Genomic DNA, 21,217 nt, shown 5'->3' with positions numbered 1-21,217 from the left:
CAGAGGCTGATCCCGGCTGTGCTGGGACTGCGCTGAGCCAACTGGGGAGGGTTGGTGCCCCCAGGTCTGCTCTCTTCCCTAGTTCCTGCCCTGTGTGGGGGTGGTCCCTCTTGTTTAGGGAAACAGAGGATGGGGAAAAGCTGGAAAGGTTTCCCTGCTCATCCCAGGGCTTGCTCCTTCTCGCCTCCCCAGTGAGTGCCATAACTCCTCTGACCGCATCAAGGTCCGTGTGTGGGACGAAGACGACGACATCAAATCCCGCGTCAAGCAGCGCTTCAAGAGGGAATCCGACGACTTCCTGGGCCAGACCATCATCGAGGTCCGGACCCTGAGCGGGGAGATGGACGTCTGGTACAACCTCGGTAAACATCTCCCTGACACAGCCTGAGACCCCTGCCCTGTGCCCTGGGGGGGTGACACAGCCTGGCCAGGCTGGGACCCCAGCCCTGGGCTCCAGAGGGACGTGCTACAAGCCCTGGCCTGAAGGGCTATAGCAGCAGCAATATAAATGTAACTATAAAAAAAATATTATATAATAAATATATACAATAAGTATACAAATATAAATATCTATTTCAACATAAAAATGTATATAAATATATACAAGTATATTTATATAAATTTATATAAATATAATCACAGCAGTTGTGGATCAAGGGGTGAACTTGATGATCTCAGAGGTCCCTTCCAACCCAGCTGATTCTATGATTTTATATATAAATATAATATTATAAATAATTTTTAAATATATATAAAAACCTTTCCTATCAGAAGCCATTGGGATCAAGTGTTTTCCCAGGGTCATTTGCAGAACCTTTAGCCCAGGAGGGCTGGAGTATCAGCCCTCTGCAGAGGGGAAACTGAGGCACAGAGAGGCCACGTCTCTAGTGTCTGGAGATGTGGCCAAATCCCTCTCTTCAGTACCTCGGTGGCAATGTGCCCTGGCCTGTCTGCACATGGTACTGGGTGTCCACCCAGCTCTGGCCCTCAGAACCCCTCTGTCCTGGAGCATTCTGCCCCTCCTTGGGGCCAGGAGTGAGCAGGGTTGCTCTGGGGAAGCCTCACACCTCGTCCCCCTCCCTGTGCCCCGCAGACAAGCGGACAGATAAGTCGGCGGTGTCGGGGGCCATCCGGCTGCACATCAGCGTGGAGATCAAAGGCGAGGAGAAGGTGGCTCCCTACCACGTCCAGTACACCTGCCTGCACGAGGTGAGCGGCCCAGGCAGGCATGGGGGGGCACGGCCCCTACCCCAGCGATGCCACCCTGCCACCACCGGCCCTGGGGACCTGACGGGACTCATTTGTACCCCCAGAACCTGTTCCACTTTGTGACGGATTTGCAAAACAACGGAGTGGTGAAGATCCCCGACGCCAAGGGGGACGATGCCTGGAAGGTGTACTTTGATGAGACGGCACAGGAGATCGTGGACGAGTTTGCCATGCGCTACGGGGTGGAGTCCATCTACCAGGCCATGACGTGAGTCACCTGCCCTCCACCTGGCTCAGGGGGGGCTGTGCCAGCCTTGAGAGGGGATCACTGTCCCCATCATCCTCCTCTACTGCCATTGGCACCCACCTCCCTGCCACGGGTCAGACTTGCCCCAAACCTGTGCCCATCCCTCCCCTTCTCAATGCACTGTGGCACAGACTCACCTCAAGTCCTGAGGGCACCATGTCAGATCTAAAGCTGTTGGAGGGTGTCCAAAGGAGGGACACAGAGCTGGAGATGGATCTGGAGGGGAAGGGTCTGAGGAGCAGCTGAGGGCACTCGGCTGGTTCAGCTGGAGCAGAGGAGACTGAGGGGAGACTCCTCGGGGGCTGCAGCTCCTGCCGAGGGGAGGCGGAGGGGCAGGGACTGAGCTCTGCTCTGGGACCAGGGACAGGACCCAGGGAAGGGCTGGAGCTGTGCCAGGGGGCTTGGGATGGATCTCAGGGAAAGGTTCTTCCCCCACAGGGTGCTGGGGCACTGCCCAGGCTCCCCAGGGCAGTGGGCACGGCCCCAAGGCTGCCAGAGCTCCAGGAGCATTTGGACAACGCTGTGAGGGACAGGGTGGGATTGTTGGGGTGTCTGTGCAGGGCCAGGGGTTGGACTGGATGATCCTTGTGGGTCCCTTCCTGCTCAGGATATTTTAGGATTCTGTGATTCTTGAACCCCAAACCCTGCATCCCCTCCCATGGCCCTGTGCCCTCACCTTCCCCCTCTCTCCACAGCCATTTTGCCTGCCTCTCCTCCAAGTACATGTGCCCGGGGGTGCCAGCAGTGATGAGCACCCTGCTCGCCAACATCAACGCCTACTATGCCCACACCACGGCCTCCACCAACGTCAACGCCTCCGACCGCTTTGCCGCCTCCAATTTCGGGGTAAGTCCGATGGTGCGTAAACACTCTTTCCTTCTTCTCTCTTTTCTTTGGGAGGGGGTGGGGGGCTCGGGGAGCAAAACGAGCCATGCAAAACACCCCGCTCCAAACTGCAGCCAGGCAGCAGCGGGCGGGGGGGTCATCCCCTGCTTGCCCCAAAAATCATCCCGCTCCCGCTTTTCAGGAAGGAAAAGAGCCACCGCCTTCCTGGGAGAAGGGCTAAATTTGCTCCCTGAATTATTATGGGAGCCTGAGCGGACCGGGATATTGGGTGGCAGCGTGGCAGGAGGGGGACGCCTTGGTGGTAAAATCAGAAGCAGGTGGCCAGGAGCCACCGCTGCAGCTCACGGGGAGTTTTGCACGGCCTCGTGCACTTCGGGTGACCCCGGGCCTGCCACAAACACATCCAGCTGTGCCAGCACCCACTGGGTGCCTTTGAGGGCGAGTTTGTGGCAGGGCCGGGTGCCCCTCGGGGATACGGGTGAAGAGGGGCTGAGCTCTCGCCTCGGCTCCCCCCGTGCCATCCCAGAGGCAGGAGCTGGTTGTTCTGGGTGCACACGGGTCGAGCCGGGGTCAGTGCCCAGCCCGGGGTGTAGCAAGGAGCTGGGTAGCCAGGGACACAGCCAGGGCCGAGCACAGCTCCGGGCAGCTTTGGCTCGCCTCCCCGCTCCATTGCAGGGGGTAGCTAGAGCCGAGCGAGCTGTGCCTCCGGATCGCACAGGAGGAGGAAACCGTACCAAAAGAACCGCCTTTTCTCTGACGTGGAGGGTTTTAAAAACTTGTCTCTTTCTCTTTTTTTAGAGAGCCTAAGGTTGGGTCCTAAAGTGCCCGGCCGTGTCGCTTTAACCCTGAGTACCCGTCGTGTCCAGTGTTAGTGCTGCAGCCGTTCCTCGGGTGTCGGGGACGCACGGTCCGGCCCCGGGCCTGGCTGGGCCGTCCCGGCGGGCGAGTGCCGAAGGTTTGCGGTGGCCAGCGCAGGCTGCGGGCACGGCCGAGCCGCAGCTGGGCGGGCGCGGGACTCGCTGCCCCGCCCCGTCCCCGGGTCCTGTCCCCCAGGACTCGCTGCTCTGGGCTCTCCGGAGCCCCGCGGGTCAGCCCTGACCCGGTACAGCCGGTGCTGGGGGGAACCCAGGGCTCTCGTGGGAGGCCCACGGGGTTGTGCAAAGCCTCTCCCCAGCAGGATGCAAAGGGAAATGACCCCTGACGGCGATTTGGGGCAGTTATTGGGAAGAAATTCTTCCCTGTCAGGGTGGTGAGGAACTGGCACAGGTTGCCCAGAGAGGTGGTGATTTCCAGGGTTTCATCTCTGGAAGTTCCAGGACAGGTTGGACAGGGCCCTGAGCAACCTGATCTAGTGGAAGGTGTCCTGCCCATGGCAGGGGTGGAATGAGATGGCCTTTAAGGTCCCTCCCAACCCAAACCAGTCTGTGACTCTGATTGGTTGCTTTGCCCTCAGCTCTGACCCCCAGTCCGATCTGCAGCCCAAGGTGGGATTTGTGTCCCCCTGCCCTGTACTCCCTGGGTGGAAGCTGGGCTGAGCTGAACTAAAGCCCCTCAGCCCCAAAGGAGACCACCCACCTGGGGTGTTCCCTGCCCACATTCCTCAATGCAGCCCAGTGGGGAGAGCCAGGAGCCCATGGAGGTGTCCAGCTTCTGAAGATGGGCAACCACTGCAAGCCCTTTCCCTGTCCTTTTTCCTGAGCTCTTGGAAAGCCTCAATCCAGGGGCTACAGATCCTGCACCCACTCTCCCAGCTCTTGCCCTGAGGTGGTCCAGTGGTCAGGGCAGACAGAACAGCCTGTCACCCCCCAGCAGTGACTGCCAGCACAGGGGACACACGTGGTGTCACCTCTCTGTCCTACACCACACCCGGCGTGACCACACCCCGGGAGCCGCCGAGGGCTTCGAGCGAGCCCCGGCCAGCAGCGAGGACCGGCTCTGCTCTGCCGGCACACCCTGCCCTGCAGGGCTTGGATTCAGGCAGGAGGGAAGGAAGGGCAGCAGGACAGCAGGAAGGAGAGAGATGAGCCGGGAGCAGCGGGGGCTGGGCTGGGAGCAGAGAGAGCCAGGGGCGGGGGGAGGGGGTCGGGCTCTGCCGCCTTTCCTCCGTTTACCTGCCCTGGGGCGTTTCTCCGCAGAAAGACCGATTCGTCAAACTCCTGGACCAGCTGCACAACTCCCTGCGCATCGACCTCTCCATGTACCGGGTAAGGTGCCTGCCCTGCCTCGGTTCCCCCACCTGGCTGATAAAGTCTGAAACAACAGCGGGCTTGTTTCCTCCCCCTCACTCTCCCCTGTGAGAGTTTTGTGGGCAACGCCCCCTCTTTTTTTCCCAGAACAACTTCCCTGCCAGCAGCCCCGAGCGGCTGCAGGATCTCAAGTCCACGGTTGATTTGCTGACCAGCATCACCTTCTTTCGGATGAAGGTACTGCTGGGGCCCCACCTGCCCCGTTTTTGGGGGGGATCTGACTCTCACTGGCCCTGGTTCTTTGGGGGTTGAGGTCACTCTGGCCCGTGGTGCCCCTGCGTGGGTTGCTGGGGGTGTGGGTCTGCCCCCAACGCCACTCCCTCCCTGCATTCCAGGTCCAGGAGCTGCAGAGCCCCCCACGAGCCAGCCAGGTGGTGAAGGACTGTGTGAAGGCCTGTCTCAACTCCACCTACGAGTACATCTTCAACAACTGCCACGAGCTCTACAGCCGCGAGTACCAGACGGACCCAGTGCGTGGGGCAGGGGGGGTGCTGGGCAAGGACCTTCCCCATCCCCTGCCCTTCTCCTTTTCCCAGTGCTCCTGCTCCCTCTCCAGAGCACTCAGCCCGGTGCAGAATGAGTCCCTAATCTTGGGCAGGGCTTAAAACTCCAAAGCTGCAGGGTTGAGACCACAAGAGACAAGATGGGGTTGTGTGTGGGCCTCCAGGGTGTTCCCTCCTGTCTCATTGTTAGCTCTGACACAAATCTGAGCCCCGCAGGTGGGGTGACTGAGTCTCCCCTGTGTCCTCATCCCTCCAGACTAAGAAAGGCGAGGTGCCCCCTGAGGAGCAGGGCCCCAGCATCAAAAACCTGGATTTCTGGTCCAAGCTCATCACCCTGATCGTCTCCATTATTGAGGAGGACAAGAACTCCTACACACCCTGCCTGAACCAGTGAGTAGGTGCTGGGGAAGGGGATCCTGCTGCACCCAGAGGGGATGCCCCCATGGAGGCAGTGGGAACCTGAGGCCTTTGGAAGTGGGTGTATAACACCCATTCTACAGATGGGAAAGCTGAGGCAGGTGGGAAGTGTGTGGGGGATGTCTCTCCATGTGGAAGGCTGGTCCAGCTTGTGTTCATAGCCTCAAGCTCTGCCAGGGGAGGTTCAGGTTGAACATCAGGAAGAATTCATGGAAAAGGGTTGTTAAGCATTGGAAGGGGCTGCCCAGGGTAGAGTCACCATCCCTGGAAGTGTTCAAGGAACATGTATGTGGCACTTAGTGCCATGGTCTAGTTGACAAGGTGGTAATCAGGCAAAGATTGGACTCAGTGGTCTTGAAGGTCTTCTCCAACCTAAATGATTTTGTGATCCACATTCTCTCCTCGCCCCAGATTCCCCCAGGAACTGAACGTGGGGAAGATCAGTGCCGAGGTGATGTGGAACCTCTTTGCTCAGGACATGAAGTATGCGATGGAGGGTGAGTCGCCCCCCACCCCGAGCCAGCAGGGGAACCAGACAGGAGCCACTCTCTGCTCCCACCTCACCTGTTCCCTGGGCAAACCCATTTCACCTCCTCATCAACACCATGCCCAGCTCAAATCCCACCCAGGAAGCACTTCCACCTTCCCCCTGTTAACCCGGCATCCCTGGAGCTGCCCCTGGGGAGCTTCCCCCCCAGGCTTGGGGCTCAGAGTGACCCCCACACCCTTCCCTGTGCAGAGCACGAGAAGCACCGGCTGTGCAAGAGTGCAGACTACATGAACCTGCACTTCAAGGTGAAGTGGCTGTACAACGAGTACGTCACCGAGCTGCCCTCCTTCAAGACCCGCGTGCCCGAGTACCCCGCGTGAGTGCAGCCCTGGGGCAAGGGGGGGGCTGGCACCCCGGGGGCTGGAGGCCTCACCACGGGTGGGTTTCCCTTCCAGCTGGTTCGAGCCCTTCGTTATCCAGTGGCTGGATGAGAACGAAGAGGTGTCTCGGGATTTCCTGCACGGAGCGCTGGAGCGGGACAAGAAGGACGGGGTAGGAATGGCTGGAGCTGCAGTCGGGGGCCAGGGGGCTCGTTCTTTGATGCCAAACATGTTTTCATGGGGCCAAAATCTCATCCCTGCCTCCTGCTGACGCCGCCTCTCGCTCCCACAGTTCCAGCAGACGTCAGAGCACGCCCTCTTCTCCTGCTCCGTGGTGGATGTCTTCTCCCAGCTCAACCAGAGTTTCGAGATCATCAAGAAGCTGGAGTGCCCCGACCCTCAGATTGTTGGGCACTACATGCGGAGGTTTGCCAAGGTGGGTGGCTTGGTGGGGGTCATCAGCACCTCTGGGACCCCAGTCCCAGCCCTGCCCAGGCCTCCCGGGCTCTCTGTGCCACCTCCATCCAGCTTTGGCAGGGGCACAGGGCACAGAATGTGCTCCCTCTGACAGCCAATGTGCCACCAACATGCCCTGGAACACTCTCAGCTTTTCCAGCACAGAAGATTAATTAATGAATAGCTAATTAATGAGTTATTTGGTTAATTAATATAGATTAATTAAAACTGGCTTGCTGCAATGTACGAGGGAGTTACATGCAGGCTTGATGTGCTGGTGATGGAGCTGCCCATGGAGACCAGATGTGCTGGATCTGGCTTCCAGTGGCTGTGTCCATGTGGCTCCTGGCACATGAACATGAGCCAGGTGTGCCCATGTGGCCAAGAAGGCCAAGGGCACCTGGCTTGTACCAACCACAGTGTGTCCAGCAGGGCCAGGGCAGTGACTGTCCCCATGTGCTGGCACTGCTGAGGCACCACCTCAAATCCTGGGGTCAGTTTTGGACCCCTCAGGACAAGAAGGACATTGAGGGGCTGGAGAGTGTCCAGGGAAGGGAACAGAGCTGGGAAAGGGGCTGGAGCAGCAGGAGCAGCTGGGGGGGCTCAGCCTGGAGAAAAGGAGGCTCAAGGGGGACCTTCTTGCTCTCTATAACTCCCTGACAGGAAGGTGGAGCCGGGGTGGGGGTCAGTCTGGTCCTTTCTCTTCTCCCAGGTAACAAGTGATAGGGCAAGGGAAGATGGCCTCAAGTTGCACCAGAGGAGGTTCAGGTTGGATATTGGGAAAATTTCTTCACTGAAAGGGTTGTAAAGCACTGGCACAGGCTGCCCAGGGCAGTGGTGGAGTCACCATCCCTAGGAGTGTTCAAAACTGTGGATGTGGTGCTTGAGGATGTGGTTTAGTGGTGAACATGGCGGTGATGCTGGATTGATGGTTGGACTTGATGACTTTGAAGGGCTTTTCCAGCCTTAACAATTCTGTAATTCTATGACCCATGGGGCCAGAGGGTGGGGGGATCCCAGGGTTTTATCCAGACCTGGAGTTGTTTCACTGCTGTGGGACTGATGGTTTCCTTCTCTCCCTCCTTCCCCATCCCTGCTGCTGTCTGGGTGCCTTGGCTGCTGCCCTGTTTGGCTGCAGACCATCAGCAATGTGCTGCTCCAGTATGCCGAGATCATCTCCAAGGATTTTGCCTCGTACTGCTCCAAGGAGAAGGAGAAAGTGGTGACGTATCTCCCCTCTGCTTGTCAGCTGCCTGGTGCTGCTGGGCAGGACTGTACCCACACAGTGACCCCAGCTGTCCCCTCAGCCCCAGAGTGCGTCCCCCTGACGTGGTCCTGCCCTTGGTCCCTTCCTGGCAGTCCCTGGCATGCTACCAGGGTGTGCCATCACTCTGTGCCATCACTGTCCTTGTATCCCCCAGTGCAAGGTGGGAGGGTCCTGGGGCCATGGGCAGCTGTCCCAGCCATGTTTGTTGGTGCTGATTCTCCTCTCCATCCCACCCCTCCAGCCCTGCATTCTGATGAACAACATTCAGCAGCTCCGTGTCCAGCTGGAGAAAATGTTTGAAGCCATGGGTGGAAAGGAGGTGCGTACTGGGGGGCTCCAGGAGAGACCCCTGTGGAGGGGCAGGATGATATCCTTCCCCCAGAGGCAGCCCCTTCCCTGGTTCCCCAGTGCTGGGAGCAGACCCCAGTTCCTCACTCCTGAGTGGGATCACTCTGTGCCACCCCATGGCACCCAGCTCTGCCACCATGCTGGACTGGGATGGGCTTCACTCTGCCCAGGGGCACATGTGGGGTGCAGAGACCCCCACTAAGGCTGGCCCGGGGTTCCTGTCAACTTCTCCAACCTGTCCCTCCTCCAGCTGGACACAGAAGCCAGTGATATCCTCAAGGAACTGCAGGTGAAGCTCAACAACGTCCTGGATGATCTGAGCCGAGTCTTTGCCACCAGGTACCCCTGGGGGGAGAGAGCACGGGTGGGGGGCCATGGGGAGGTGTGGGGGTCCAGGAGCTGTGGCCGGGGGCTCTGTGGGGGTTGTTGAGCCTGTGTGTTGTGGCCCCCAGTTTCCAGCCACACATCGAGGAGTGTGTGAAGCAGATGGGGGACATCCTGGGCCAGGTGAAGGGCACCGGCAACGTCCCCGCCAGCACCTGCAGCAGCGTCGCGCAGGACGCCGACAACGTCCTGCAGCCCATCATGGACCTCCTGGACAGCAAGTGAGTGTGGGGGGCTACAGGGACCCCCACCCTCCCCAGCGCCCCTCCTGACCTGCTCCAGGAGTGTGGGGAACATGCAGGGTCGAGGTGACCGGGAAGAGTTGATGTGGAGCACTGTGGGGTCCTCCAGCCCTGTCTCCTCTCCACAGCCTGACGCTCTTCGCCAAGATCTGCGAGAAGACGGTGCTGAAGCGGGTGCTGAAGGAGCTCTGGAAGCTGGTGATGAACACCATGGAGAAGACCATCGTCCTGCCCCCGCTCACGGACCAGACGGTGAGTGATGGGGACGGGGAGCAGGGACCCTGAGACACTGGTGACTCACTGGGGCCAGTGTGGGACATTGCTGGCCAGGGAGCCCTCACTGGCTGCTGAGGGCACTTTGTGGGCCTCCTCAGACTTGTACCCAGCTCCTGGCCAGGGAAGGGATGGAAGAGAGTAAGGTGCCCCAGGTGCCAGTGCAGCCCAGCAACCTCTTGGCTGGCTTTGCCAAAGAACCTTCCTGCCACCTCCATTGTGGTACCAAGAGGGAACACTGGCCCTTTCCTCTCCATCCTTTCCTCAGAGCTGGGGCAGTGTCCCATCAGCACTGGCTGTGGGCATGGTCTCTGCCAGGAGGTGAATCCAGAGGCTCCTGGAGTGTGAGGAGCCACTACCTGTCAGCCTTGCTGTGGGGCTGGGGGGTTTCACAGAGCTGGGGATGCTGTGGGGATAGGGGTCATGTCCCCCAGCAGAGCTGGACTCTTCCTTGCCCCTGGGGGCTCCAAGGGAGCAAAGCAAACCCAGGGAATGGTGCCTCCTGAGAGGGAGGTTCCTACAGGCTCTGAGGCTCCGTGTCACATTGCTGTTTGTGTGCCCCAGACTGCATCTTGAGGCTTCCTGGGGTGGTTCTCTCAAGGTCAGGCAGGGAAGGGTGACACCAAGGGCTCTGACCCAGCCACACACCTGTCCCTGTCACTCTTTGGTGGCTTTTTTCACTGTTGCAAAGCTGGGCTCAGGCTCTTCCTTGGAGTTTCTGGAGCCACCAGCCTTTCTGTCGGCTCTCTGGGGCTGTGGGACTGCTGTGCTGTGTCTGGGAGGGAGGGTGCAGTGGTGACCTGTCAGCCCTCAGTGGTGCCACCTCACTGGCACCTTGTCACAGCCCAGAACCTGGCTCGGGTCAGCCCCATATCACTCCTGGCTGGGCCAACACATCCTTGGCCAAATGGTGTCACTGCCCTCATCCCAGTCCCCATCCCAGTCCCTTCCCAGCTGTGTTCTGGAGGCCATGGGCCCTGTGCTGAGAGCAGAGAAGGGGGCATGGACACGTGGCTCTGTTGGGTGATTCTCCTGAGAGATGTCAGGAAACCTTGGAGGAAACCATGCTGGGGCTGGTCCCTAGGGCAGGGGACAGCCTGCCCAAGTGGCCCTGGGGGTACCTGGTGGCTTGGGGGTACCTGTCAGGGCTGAGTGTCGAGTGGGGGTACCTGGAGCGGAGCCCCCCTGGGGCAAAGCCCCCTCCCCACATTCAGGAGGGCCTGGAGAGATGGGGATGGGGCCCCTGTGGGGGCTGTGGAGATGTGATGTGGTGGCAGGGCAGCGACACTCAGTGCTGTTGCACCTCAGATGGGGGACACCCCTGGCTCTGGCAGGGGTGGGGGGCACCCAGGGCTTGCTGTGGGGCAGCAGGGACTGGGGAGGATGGAGGAGGAGGGGGCCGACACTCACATCACGGTTGTTCTCTCCAATTGCTCCTCTCGCCTCTCAATGGCAGATGATTGTAAGTACGGCAGCTCCCTGTCTGTCTGTCTGTCTGTCCGCTCTGTGTCGGTCCTGGCCTCGCCGGTTTTTGTCTTGTGTGGCTGCCCTTGCCCTGCCCACAACCCTCCTTCGGCTCCTGACCTGGTCCAGCTCCGTGGTCCCCATCCCTGTGCTGCCCACCTGGCACTGGCTCCTGGCCGGCACTTGCCAGTGGGTGGGAAGGTCTTGGACAGACTCGCAGAGCCGGGGTGTGGGGGGGCACAGGGGCAGTGGTGGGGTGGGAGGGGATGGTGATGGGCAGTGCCACGGAACCAGGGACAGCCGAGCCCGGGCTGATCCCGTCTTGCTCTGTGCTCGGGGCAGAAAGGCCGCTGGAGGCACGAGCAGGGAGTGGTGTGTGCCGGGAGTCAGGGCTGCTCTTCCTTCCCCTCGTGCCTCAGTTTCCCCTCGAGGCCCTGGCTGGGGTCTGGCTGTGGTGGGGTGAGGGCAGAGGAGGATCTTGGTGGTCCCTGCCCAGGTGCTCGGTGGTGGGTCAGGCTGTGGCACGAGTTGTGGGGCTCCTTCCCTGCCCAGGATATGACCCTGGGAGCCTGGACTCCCAGTTCCCTCCTCGGCATCGCTGCTGGGTCCTTGCATGGCTTTGACTGAGCAGTTTCCTTCTGTCCTCTTCTGACCAGTCTGTGGCCATGGGCAAGGGAAAGGCAATTCCATCCCCAGTCCTGCCCCCAGCCCTGCTGTGAGTCAGGCACCTGTACAGGAAGAGCAGTGGGGTTGGGAGCCAGTGGTTGGGTGCTGGTGCCAATTCCTGAGGGGGCAGATACTCCCTTGCTGTCCCCCAACACCTTTTGTGTCCAACAGCAGCATTTGGAGAGGCCCTGGGGGCAGCCTGGGGCTGAGCCTGCCCTCAGACCTCGTGGGGACCCAATGTCCCAGCCTTGCTGAGGCTGTGGGGGATGGGATAGGGTCAGCTCTGTGTACCAGCTCCTCTTGTTCACCCGTGACCCTGTGCCAGGGCCAGAGCCCCTTCTGGCAGCCCTGCTTGGCCCTACCTCTGCTGCTTGTGCCTCTTGAGGCTTCCCAGCCAGCTGACTCCCTGCTCCCACCTCCTGATTCTGACGTGCCCCAGCCCACCCTGAGACCCCCCCATGGCACTGCTGCCTCATCTCACACCAGGTTTCTCTTGCCTGGGCCAGTGTGGGGTTGTCAGTGGGCCCAGCCCTGCACAGACCAGTGCTCTGTGTGCCAAACCCAAACCCAGCTCCCCCTCCCTGCTCCCTTCCCAGTGCTGGGAGCACCTGCCAGAGCTGGAGCAGGATGTGGGGGCACCAGAGCCTGCCCACACACAGCTGGCCCCTGCCTCCCTGTATCCCACTGAGGACCATCCCTCGGGGGCTCAGCATCTCTGTATCCCAGCAGGGACCAGCTCCACAGTGTGGGGACCAGTTCTCCAGCAGTGCAACATCCTGTATTCCAGTGGGGACCAGTTGGTCCAGCATCCTGATGACACCAGTCGCTCACTGATTCTCCCAGTGGGGACCAGTGCCCCATATCCCAGTATCCCAGTGGGTCCCACCAGGGCCCAATCCCCCCACTGGCTGTGTTTTAGGAGCTCGGGATGTCTCTGCCACCAGCTTGTGGCCACGCCCTGTGCCCAGCCTTGCCCTGTCCCCCCCTGTGTCCTGTGCCACGCTGTCCCCCCACCCCACACTCAACCTCTGACGTTGCTTCTACAGGGCACGCTCTTGAGAAAACATGGCAAGGGGACAGAGAAGGTAAATAGCTGTGGGCTCCGTGTGTGTCACCGCCCCGGGGCCACACCCGTGGCCTCACAGCCGCCTGCTGTGGAGGTCCAGGCTTGTCTGTGCTTCCTCTGTCGTGCTGTCTGGATGTGGTGTCGTGGTGGGGTGTGCTGTGTTGTGTGCAGGTGGGGGACAGTCACCCGTTCTGTGTCACCCAGGGTAGGGAACGGGTGCTGTGTGGTGTTTGCCCCCATGGGGGGGACATGGGGTGTCACCCATCCCTGTGATGGGGATGTGGGGTGTCACCCATCCCCACAGGGGACGTGTGGGGTGTCACCCATCCCCACAGGGGACGTGTGGGGTGTCACCCATCCCCACAGGGGACGTGTGGGGTGTCACCCATCCCCCTGGGGGACACTGCCCCGCAGTCCTCAGCACCCTCCAGCTGCCTGGCTGGGATAGTGAGGGGATGGGGTCCTCAGCATGGGGGGCTCAGGAAGAGGGGACCCCCAATACTGGGCTGTGCTGGGCTCACTGGGGGCCCTGGGGCTGCTGAGATCCCCTGGATCTCTGAGCTTGCTCCCCCCTCCTGCTCAGGGGGACCCATCAGGGCTTGCTGAGCCCCCAGCCTTGCCCCAAGGGCTTTCTCCAGGACGTGGCCTCTTGCCCTATCTGGGGGCTCCTCACCACAGGGTGGGGGCCCAGCACTACCCCCCCAGACTGCCTGCTTCCCAAATCCTGGGTCTTGGGAAGAGCTATGCCAGCATCTGTCTGGGCAGTGCCTGCAGCTCCCCCTCCTCTCCTGGGGACACTGGCTCCTGCCCAGTGTGCTGAGTGTGCTGGGAGAGCTGATTCCCTCTGGTTTCTCAGCCCCAGGCAATGTGGGGAGCAAACCTGCCAGGAGAAACCTGGCACACTCATCACCAGCCCGGGGCTGAGCCTTTGCAGGAGTGAACTGGTGCCAAAGCAGTGGCACCAGCGGAGAGCTGGGCACAGCCAGAGGAGAGCACAGGGCCAGAGCCCAGGGCCGGGGGATGTGGGGGGCCTGGAGCTGCGGCTCAGAGCTGCTGGGGCCACCAGTAACTGTCCCTTGCTGTTCTCTTCCAGAGCAGGGTGAAGCTGCCCAGTCACACTGAAGTAAGGACATGGCTCTTCTGCTCCCCACTTGGCACTGCTCCCTCCTCTCGCCTCCTCCCTGTCCCTTGTCCCCTGTGCTCTGGCTTGGGGGGGGCCCAGCTCAGAACAGTGTCCTGTTGTGCTGTGTTTGGGGGACACCAGTGTCCCCAGCTCCCAGCCCGTCTGCCAGCTGGGGGAGATGGGGACATCGAGGGTGGGATTAATGGGACAGAACTGGGCGGGCAGGGGAGTGGGCACAAAGGGTTCATGGGAAGGGGTGAAAAATGAGGGCACAGAGGGGGCTGACCCCTGCAGGTGGTACTGGATAGTGAGAGAGATGGTGGGATTACTTTGTTGAGAAGGACTGGAGCTACTGGTGCCGGGAGAGGGAAGGTGGTGGGAATCACTAGGCTCCGGTTTAACCAGTTGCATTTGCACACTGGAGGAGTTGAGAAGGGGAGCTTGTGCTCAGCCTGGTCAGGGGTGCCAGCTCAGGGAGGTGAGCGGGATCTGCCCGTGCCACGGGGCTGCCACAGCAGTGGGTCCCATGGGATGACTTCCTGGCCCCTGCCACGGTGGGGGCACAGGGCAGGCGAAGGCAGCCTGGTTCCCTGGGTTCCCTGGGGTGCCCAGGGGCTGGGAGCCTCTCTGGGACTGGGCATGGGTCCGGGTGTCAGGGGGGTGTGTGCTGGCTGCCAGCACTGCAGGGTACAGGCTGTGTCCTCCCCGTGCCCGCTGTCCCCTGCACTCGCTCTCTGCTCCCGCCATGTCCGGTGTCCGTGCGGTCGGTGCCGTGCCCTGCCAGGCTCTGCTGGCTGCAGAAGCAGGTGCTTGGAGCACAGGGAGCAGGATGGAACCCTTGGGCCAAGCTTCTTGTGCTGAGCAGAGCATGAGGACCCTGATACCAGCGTGATGTCCTGCCCTGTGGTCCCCAGGCCCCCAGTCTGTGCTGAGAACTCGGGCTGAGACGGGGCTGCCAGTCCTGTGTCACCTTTCTGGCCTGAGTGGTGGCACCTGAGGCTCTCCAAGGAGCACTGGCCGGTCCCCTGGAGCCTGGGGGAGCCCCTGGAGCTGCAAGAAACTTCTGGCACGATGTGCCCAGCCTGGCCATGGCACCCCCAGCCCGGCTGCTCACGGGAGCCGTCCCTGTCTCTTTGCTCTCTGCAGGGCACCCAGATGATTTTCAACGCAGCCAAGGAGCTGGGGCAGCTCTCCAAGCTGAAGGTGAGGGTTGGGGGGCTGGGCTGGGGGTCTCCAAGCTGAAGGTGAGGGCTGGGCTGGGGGAGCTGGGTTCCTCTCTGTGCTGGGTGGCACTGTGCAGGCTGGCAGTGCCACTGCTGCAAGGGCCCCTCCAGTGCCCTCTTGCTGATATGTCTGGCGTGGGGGGAGCGGGGTCCTGGTGCTGTGCTGAGAGCAGGATTCATGCCCCCCAGGACCACATGGTGCGGGAGGAAGCCAAGAGCCTGACCCCGAAGCAGTGTGCCGTGGTGGAGCTGGCACTGGACACCATCAAGGTGAGGACACTGGGGGGCTCAGGGTACCCCCAGGGCTCTGACCCTGAGGCACAGCAGAAGCACTGAGCATCCTGAGCCATCTCCCCCTCCAGCAATACTTCCACGCCGGCGGGGTGGGGCTGAAGAAGACGTTCCTGGAGAAGAGCCCGGACCTGCAGTCTCTGCGCTATGCCCTGTCCCTCTACACCCAGGCCACGGACCTGCTCATCAAAACCTTCGTGCAGACCCAGTCCTCGCAGGGTAGGACACACTGCCCTGCCCCACATGGGCCCACAGCCCCCCCCACGGGCTCAGCTGCCCCAAGGCCCGGGCCCTGCCTTGCCTCTGTCCCAGCGGGGTCCCAGCCAGGCCCACAGCAGGGGCAGGGATGGGTGGGAAGGGAAGGGCTTTTCCTCCCATGGTTTGCAGGTGAACTGGGGCCATGGGTGCCCTGTGGCAGCCTGGTACTCCCCAGTCTCCACCAGCAAAAGGAGTGTGTCCTCAGTGCCAGGGCGTGGCTGGGCTGGCACAGAAATGGGGCCTGTGGGTGGGGGGAAGGTCACCCTCTGGCCAGGTGTCACGGTGTTTGTCCCCTCTGGACGGCCCCTGTCACCCAGCACAGACCAATCACAGGGTCCACTGGATCCAGGTGCTGTGCCAGGGCCTGTCCTGGGCACTCTGGGTACCCACCCCCCCCCGATTTGGCATCTGGGGTGCCAGGTGTATCTCCCCGTCCCTGTCCTGCGTGGTGCAGGGTGCTGGGCACTCTCCAGGGCAGAATCACCCCTCAGCTCTAAACACTGCCCTTTATTTTGTCCCTTGGCTGCTTGAGGAGGGGCCTGAGATGCTCGGTGGTGGTCAGAGGCCACCGCAGAGTGCCCCAGCCAGGCTTGTCTGCGTCCTCGGGGAGTGGGACGTGCGTTTGCTGTCCGTGAGTCTCCTGCAAAGGACGTCTGTCCTGTCTGTGCCTCCTGTACCAGCCATGTTGGGGGCGTGGGGTTGGGTCTGGTGGGTGCCAGCACCCCTGGGTGTAACCTGGCCCCAGGAGCCCCGGGCTCGGAGCTGGGGGGTGCCTGGCACTCCTGTGTCGCTGCAGTGTTGTCCGGGTGCTTGGCCGTCCGTCTGTCTGCGAGATCTGATCTCTCTTTCTCTCTCTTTGTTTTCTCCCCCCTCCCTCACTGTTCCTGTTCCCCATGCACATCATCTCCTCCCTCCTCCCTTCTTCATCTCCTCCCTCCTCTCTTCTTCTTCATCTCCTCCCTCCTCTCTTCTTCTTCATCTCCTCCCTCCTCCTTTCTTCTTCATCTCCTCCCTCCTCTCTTCTTCTTCATCTCCTCCCTCCTCTCTTCTTCTTCATCTCCTCCCTCCTCTCTTGGTTTTCATCTCCTTCCTCCTCTCTTTGTGGACTCCGTGCTGTGTCTCTGTCTCTTTCTCTCTCCTTCCCACTAGTTCATGGTGGGAAAGGGATTAGGTTTACCCTTAGTGAAGAGATTTATCCTGAGAAGGGTACGTGTGCTACTCGCCCGCCCCTGCCCCTGCCTGCTGCCGGCCTGGGCTAGTAACAGTCCCCAGCCCAGCATCCCTGGCCTTGGGGACCCCCAATGCGGGCAGAGCCGGAGCCCACCACCCCCAGACTCCCGCTCCCAGGGCCGCTTTGGGGTGAATTTGGAGGAAACTGTGCTCAGCCACATTGGCCACCCCCAGAGCGGATTGGGGGCTGTCCCCATGGCAATGGGGGTGTCTGTCTGCACACTCTGGGCTCCCCACATTGTCCCCAGTGCTGCCACCTGGGGGGGGGTGGGCACCCACCATGACCTCCCCTGGGGACATGGTGGCCCGAGGGGGGGCCATGCCACGTCCCTGTCCCCCTCCTGCCCACCCTGCTGCCAGAAGGACCATTACTAGCCTTGCTCCGTGTGCGGAATCAGCCCGACCCCACGGGCCCCGCTTGGCCTCCATCACACCCCGCCAGGGGGGCCGGGACTGCACCCCCTGCTTGGCCTCCCATGCCCAGACACCCCCTGCCCGCCCTCCATCACCTCCATTCCGGCTCAGCATGTGGCTCCGGGTGCCAGGGGGGATGGACAGGAACGTGCCATCACCAGCCTCCACCCCGACCTGGCACCCTCAGTAACACGTGGGGACGTGTCCTCCTTCCACTGGTATTCCCGCCCTGGGAGCTTTCTGCTGAGCCCTGTTTGATCTCCATTGGCCCCGTGGGACCCACAGAGCCTGTCCCTCTGCCTTGCCCCCCTCCTTCACCCGTGGGTGCATGCACAGCTCTCGGGGGGGATGGGGTGGGCTGAGCTGTTGGTCGCAGGTCACCCCACTTCCCCAGGCTCGGGGACCCCAGGGCTTGACGTGGTCTCTGGCATGGAGGGGCATGGGGGGCAGGGCAGCCTTGAGACCCTGTAGGGCCATGGATGCCCTGATGGGGTCCCTCCTGCCTGGTGCTGTGCCCAGGGCACTGTCCTCCCTCTGTGCCCAGAGCAGGGGGAGCTGGACCACTGTCCTCTGCCCCATGCCAGCCAGGCCCCTCAGCCCTGCCTGGGCAAGGGGGGTTCGGTGGACCCTGTGGACTTGGCAGAGTCAGCCTGGTGCCAGGGATGTCCTGCCATGTCCATGCATCCACACTGCTGTGCCCACAACCAGTGGCAGAGGCCACTTTGGGACAAACCCCACTGCCCACCCCTTCCCGCCCCGTGGTGGGTGACCTGCCTCCTCCAGTGGGGTTGGTGGTGGGCAGGGGACGTCAGGGACACCTTGAAGCCGGGCACTCACATCTCCCTGTGTCACGCAGGCTCTGGTGTGGAGGACCCCGTTGGGGAGGTGTCGATCCATGTGGAGCTCATCACCCACCCTGGCACTGGCGAGCACAAAGTCACCGTCAAAGGTGGGTTCTGCTGGCCAGGGGGCTGGCAGGTGACAGTGCCCCCTGAGCCTCACCTGTCCCCTCCCCGCAGTGGTGGCTGCAAATGACCTCAAGTGGCAGACGTCGGGCATCTTCCGGCCCTTCATCGAGGTCAACATCATCGGGCCCCACCTCAGCGACAAGAAGAGGAAATTCGCCACCAAATCCAAGAACAACAGCTGGGCCCCCAAGTACAACGAGAGCTTCCAGTTGTGAGTGGCACCGCGGGCTGGGGGTGTGGGGACAGGCTGGGGGATGTGTCTCCAGCATGTGAGGACCTCCTGGGGTTGGTTTGCCAGTGAGTTTGCTCATCCCTCCCCCCCCAGGATGTTTTAGGTGTTTCCTCATTGGTAGAAGCGTTGCCCAAAATTGGAGAAATAATTCTCTGAACCATTTTGAGTATAGAAAGGTAGAAAGCACTTCTTTAATTGTGGTGCCTTTGGTGCACAGAATACGTTGCACACCCACAGTATAGAGTGTGCAATGGACTACCATCTAATTATAGTATTTGGACGTTTCCTCATTGGTTACACTCAGCCCCAAAACTGCCTATCCCATTGCCCCACCCTCACCACACCTCCTGAATTTGAGTTGGCGGTCCCAAAACGACCACCCTTTTCCCCCAATCCTTGTCATCTCTGTCCCTCTTGGAACAGCACTTGAAGCAGGGAGTGGGGGAAAGGAAAAGAGGAAGAGGCTTCTTTTGGGCAGTGGGGAGGCAGCGGAGCCGGGGAAGGATGGAAGTGTGACCTCCCCCCCGTGCCAACCCTGCCCATCCCTTGCCCTCCCCAGCACGCTGGGCACGGAGACGGGCCCGGAGTGCTACGAGCTGCAGGTGTGTGTGAAGGATTACTGCTTCGCCCGCGAGGACCGCACCGTGGGCATCGCCGTGCTGCAGCTGCGGGACATCCTGCAGCGCCCCGGCTGTGCCTGCTGGCTGCCCCTGGGCCGCCGCATCCACATGGACGACACCGGGCTCACCGTGCTCCGCATCCTGTCCCAGCGCAACAACGACGACGTGGCCAAGGAGTTCGTCAAGCTCAAGTCGGACACGCGCTCGGCTGAGGAGGGCAGCAGTTAAACTCCTCTTGCCCCCCTGCCCGGCCCTCGTCCCCCCCCTCCGCTCCTGGCCCCCTCAGAGCCCCCTCCAGCCGTGTATAAGCCATAAGAGTGGCCACAGAGGAGTCGCCGTGCTGGCCCTGGGGAGGGGGTGATGTGGCTGCAGTGACAGACCCTCCCCTCCCTCCCTGGCCACGCTGGCTGGGTGACAGCGGTGCCGGGCACAGCCAGGCCCCCATCCCACCCTGCAGGAAGGTGCTGGGGCTGGGGGGGCTGCAGGGAAGGGCTGGACCCCAACCTGGGTGATGGGACCAATCTGCCCTTCCCCAGCCTGTCTGAGGTGGAGGAACCCCACTGGCCCATTCCTGAACCTGCACTGTCACATCCAGCCCCAAACCTCACTGAGTGACACAAGGAAAGGGTTGGGGGATGTGTGTGGGGGGTGTGAGGGGCTCTGTGTGTGTGTGTGTGTGTCTCATCCCACCCGGGGGTGTTGCTGAGTGGCTGGCAGAGCGTGACAGCCCCTTGTCCCCATCCCTGAGCATTGTGATGTGCCCTGAGGGGCAGGGCAGCTCCCACCCCGAGCACCTGTACATATGTAAATACCTGTACATACAGGGCAGCCGGCCAGGCTGTGTCCTGCACCCGGAAGGGCTATTGGGGCTGTTGGGTTGGCAGGTGCAGCCCCCACGTGCCCTGCACAGGGTGCCCTCCCTGGCTGGCAGCGGCATCACCGGGGCCGGGAGCAGCAGGGAGCAGCCCCCGGCCCATATCCTGTCTTCCCTGCCTTGCTGCCACCAGGGGCTGCCCCACTGCCTCCCACAAGGTGCCAGGGCTTGGGGGGGCAAGGGCTGGGGGCACCAGAGCAGAGGGACCTATCCCCCTTTGCTCTGGCCAGTGGGGACCAGCGTCCCTGTGCAGGGCAGCCCACGGGACCTCCTTGGCGCAAGCAAGACCCTTCCCACCCCACCCCAGAGGACTCCTCCCTCCAGTTCCCCATTAAGCACCAGTTCTGTCCCACCCCAGTTCCCCAGTAAGCACCATTTCTGTGTGGTAAGTGGTGTGTGCATGTCTCGTGCGAGTGCCTGGGAGGTCAGGGTGTGTGGTGGTGGGGTGGCTACCCCAGCTGGCCAGTTTGCCCCGAGTACTGGGGCAGACAGAGGCCTGACGACCCCACAAGTCAATACAGCTCTCTCAGCCCCCTCCCACCCCAAAACAGGGTACCCCAACTGGCCCCCACGCTCCTTTTTCTAGAGGGTTTGCCTGGGACCAAAGGGTTTCGCTTTCCTCTCTCGTTTCTGTTCAATGTTTACACCCTTTTTCTACAGCTGCTCCTGCACAGCCAGGCTGGGGCTCAGCCCTGCACCCCTGGCCCTGTGCCCCCCTCCCCAAACTGTCCTGTTGGCATGTGATTGAACTGACCAATTCTGCTCCTGTAGCACAGTGTCACCGATGCCTGTGTGTCTGTCCCGCCGGCGGCGGCGGCTGCCATGGATGCATGACAGTGAGATGTTTTGCACTATTTTGAATTTTTTGGGCTCTGTAAAAATATTTTATTATAACTGACATTAAAAAGCACACCCTTCACTGTGGCTCCTGTTGAGATGTGGAGAGGGGGCAGGCACCTGGGGGCTTTCCAGACCCTCTCCCAGGAATATCCAACCCCAAGGATTGCCAGCTCTAAGGATCAGTAGCAGCATCCCTGAGACCTCTCAGCTTCCCTGAGGGTCTCTGCAGTGCACCCACCCTTTGCAAAGCCAAGACCATCAGGAAAGGGGTTAAATGGAATCACAGATCATAGAATCCCAAAATATCCTTAACTGGAATGGATCCCCTAGGAGTCCAACCTCTGACCCTGCACAGACACCCCAGCAATCCCACCCTGTCCCTCAGAGCGTTGTCCAAACCCTCCTGGAGCTCTGGCAGCCTTGGGGCTGTGCCCACTGCCCTGGGGAGCCTGGGCAGTGCCCCAGCACCCTGTGGGGGAAGAACCTTTCCCTGAGATCCATCCCAACCCCCTGGCACAGCTCCAGCTGGTTCCCTCTGGTCCCAGAGAGAAGAGCTCCGTGCCTGCCCCTCCAGGGCCTG

The 21,217-nt window shown here is 61.3% G+C and overlaps 1 protein-coding gene across 16 annotated transcripts in view; it reads left to right on the top strand.

Annotated features, from left to right (window-relative positions):
- UNC13A (unc-13 homolog A) overlaps nt 1–20,716 on the top strand; it is a 38,656-nt gene extending 17,940 nt beyond the window's left edge. For 3 of the 16 annotated variants that reach the window (XM_039387560.1, XM_039387551.1, XM_039387550.1), the window contains 27 exons: nt 193–362; nt 1,094–1,209; nt 1,314–1,477; nt 2,212–2,374; nt 4,498–4,566; nt 4,696–4,785; nt 4,944–5,078; nt 5,368–5,501; nt 5,940–6,025; nt 6,268–6,394; nt 6,474–6,570; nt 6,691–6,834; nt 7,993–8,076; nt 8,363–8,440; nt 8,720–8,808; nt 8,922–9,074; nt 9,224–9,347; nt 10,825–10,830; nt 12,545–12,583; nt 13,658–13,687; nt 14,834–14,890; nt 15,100–15,180; nt 15,273–15,420; nt 16,609–16,665; nt 17,960–18,052; nt 18,123–18,282; nt 18,863–20,716. In XM_039387560.1, coding sequence (XP_039243494.1) covers nt 193–362; nt 1,094–1,209; nt 1,314–1,477; nt 2,212–2,374; nt 4,498–4,566; nt 4,696–4,785; nt 4,944–5,078; nt 5,368–5,501; nt 5,940–6,025; nt 6,268–6,394; nt 6,474–6,570; nt 6,691–6,834; nt 7,993–8,076; nt 8,363–8,440; nt 8,720–8,808; nt 8,922–9,074; nt 9,224–9,347; nt 10,825–10,830; nt 12,545–12,583; nt 13,658–13,687; nt 14,834–14,890; nt 15,100–15,180; nt 15,273–15,420; nt 16,609–16,665; nt 17,960–18,052; nt 18,123–18,282; nt 18,863–19,151 — 2,983 coding nt within the window. In that variant the 3' untranslated portion in view covers nt 19,152–20,716. The remainder of the gene's footprint in view (nt 1–192; nt 363–1,093; nt 1,210–1,313; nt 1,478–2,211; nt 2,375–4,497; nt 4,567–4,695; nt 4,786–4,943; nt 5,079–5,367; nt 5,502–5,939; nt 6,026–6,267; nt 6,395–6,473; nt 6,571–6,690; nt 6,835–7,992; nt 8,077–8,362; nt 8,441–8,719; nt 8,809–8,921; nt 9,075–9,223; nt 9,348–10,824; nt 10,831–12,544; nt 12,584–13,657; nt 13,688–14,833; nt 14,891–15,099; nt 15,181–15,272; nt 15,421–16,608; nt 16,666–17,959; nt 18,053–18,122; nt 18,283–18,862) is intronic. The other 13 variants (XM_039387563.1, XM_039387552.1, XM_039387553.1 and 10 more) reach the window with 8 other exon arrangements.
- The last annotated feature ends 501 nt before the right edge of the window (nt 20,717–21,217 follow it).

The sequence above is a fragment of the Pipra filicauda genome, unplaced genomic scaffold (assembly GCF_003945595.2).
Source record: "Pipra filicauda isolate LSUMZ 115617 unplaced genomic scaffold, ASM394559v2 scaffold577_size276649_pilon, whole genome shotgun sequence".
NCBI classification, from domain to species: domain Eukaryota; kingdom Metazoa; phylum Chordata; class Aves; order Passeriformes; family Pipridae; genus Pipra; species Pipra filicauda.
The sequence above is the reverse complement of the archived record's forward strand: the minus strand, read 5'-3'. Positions and strand labels throughout refer to the sequence as shown.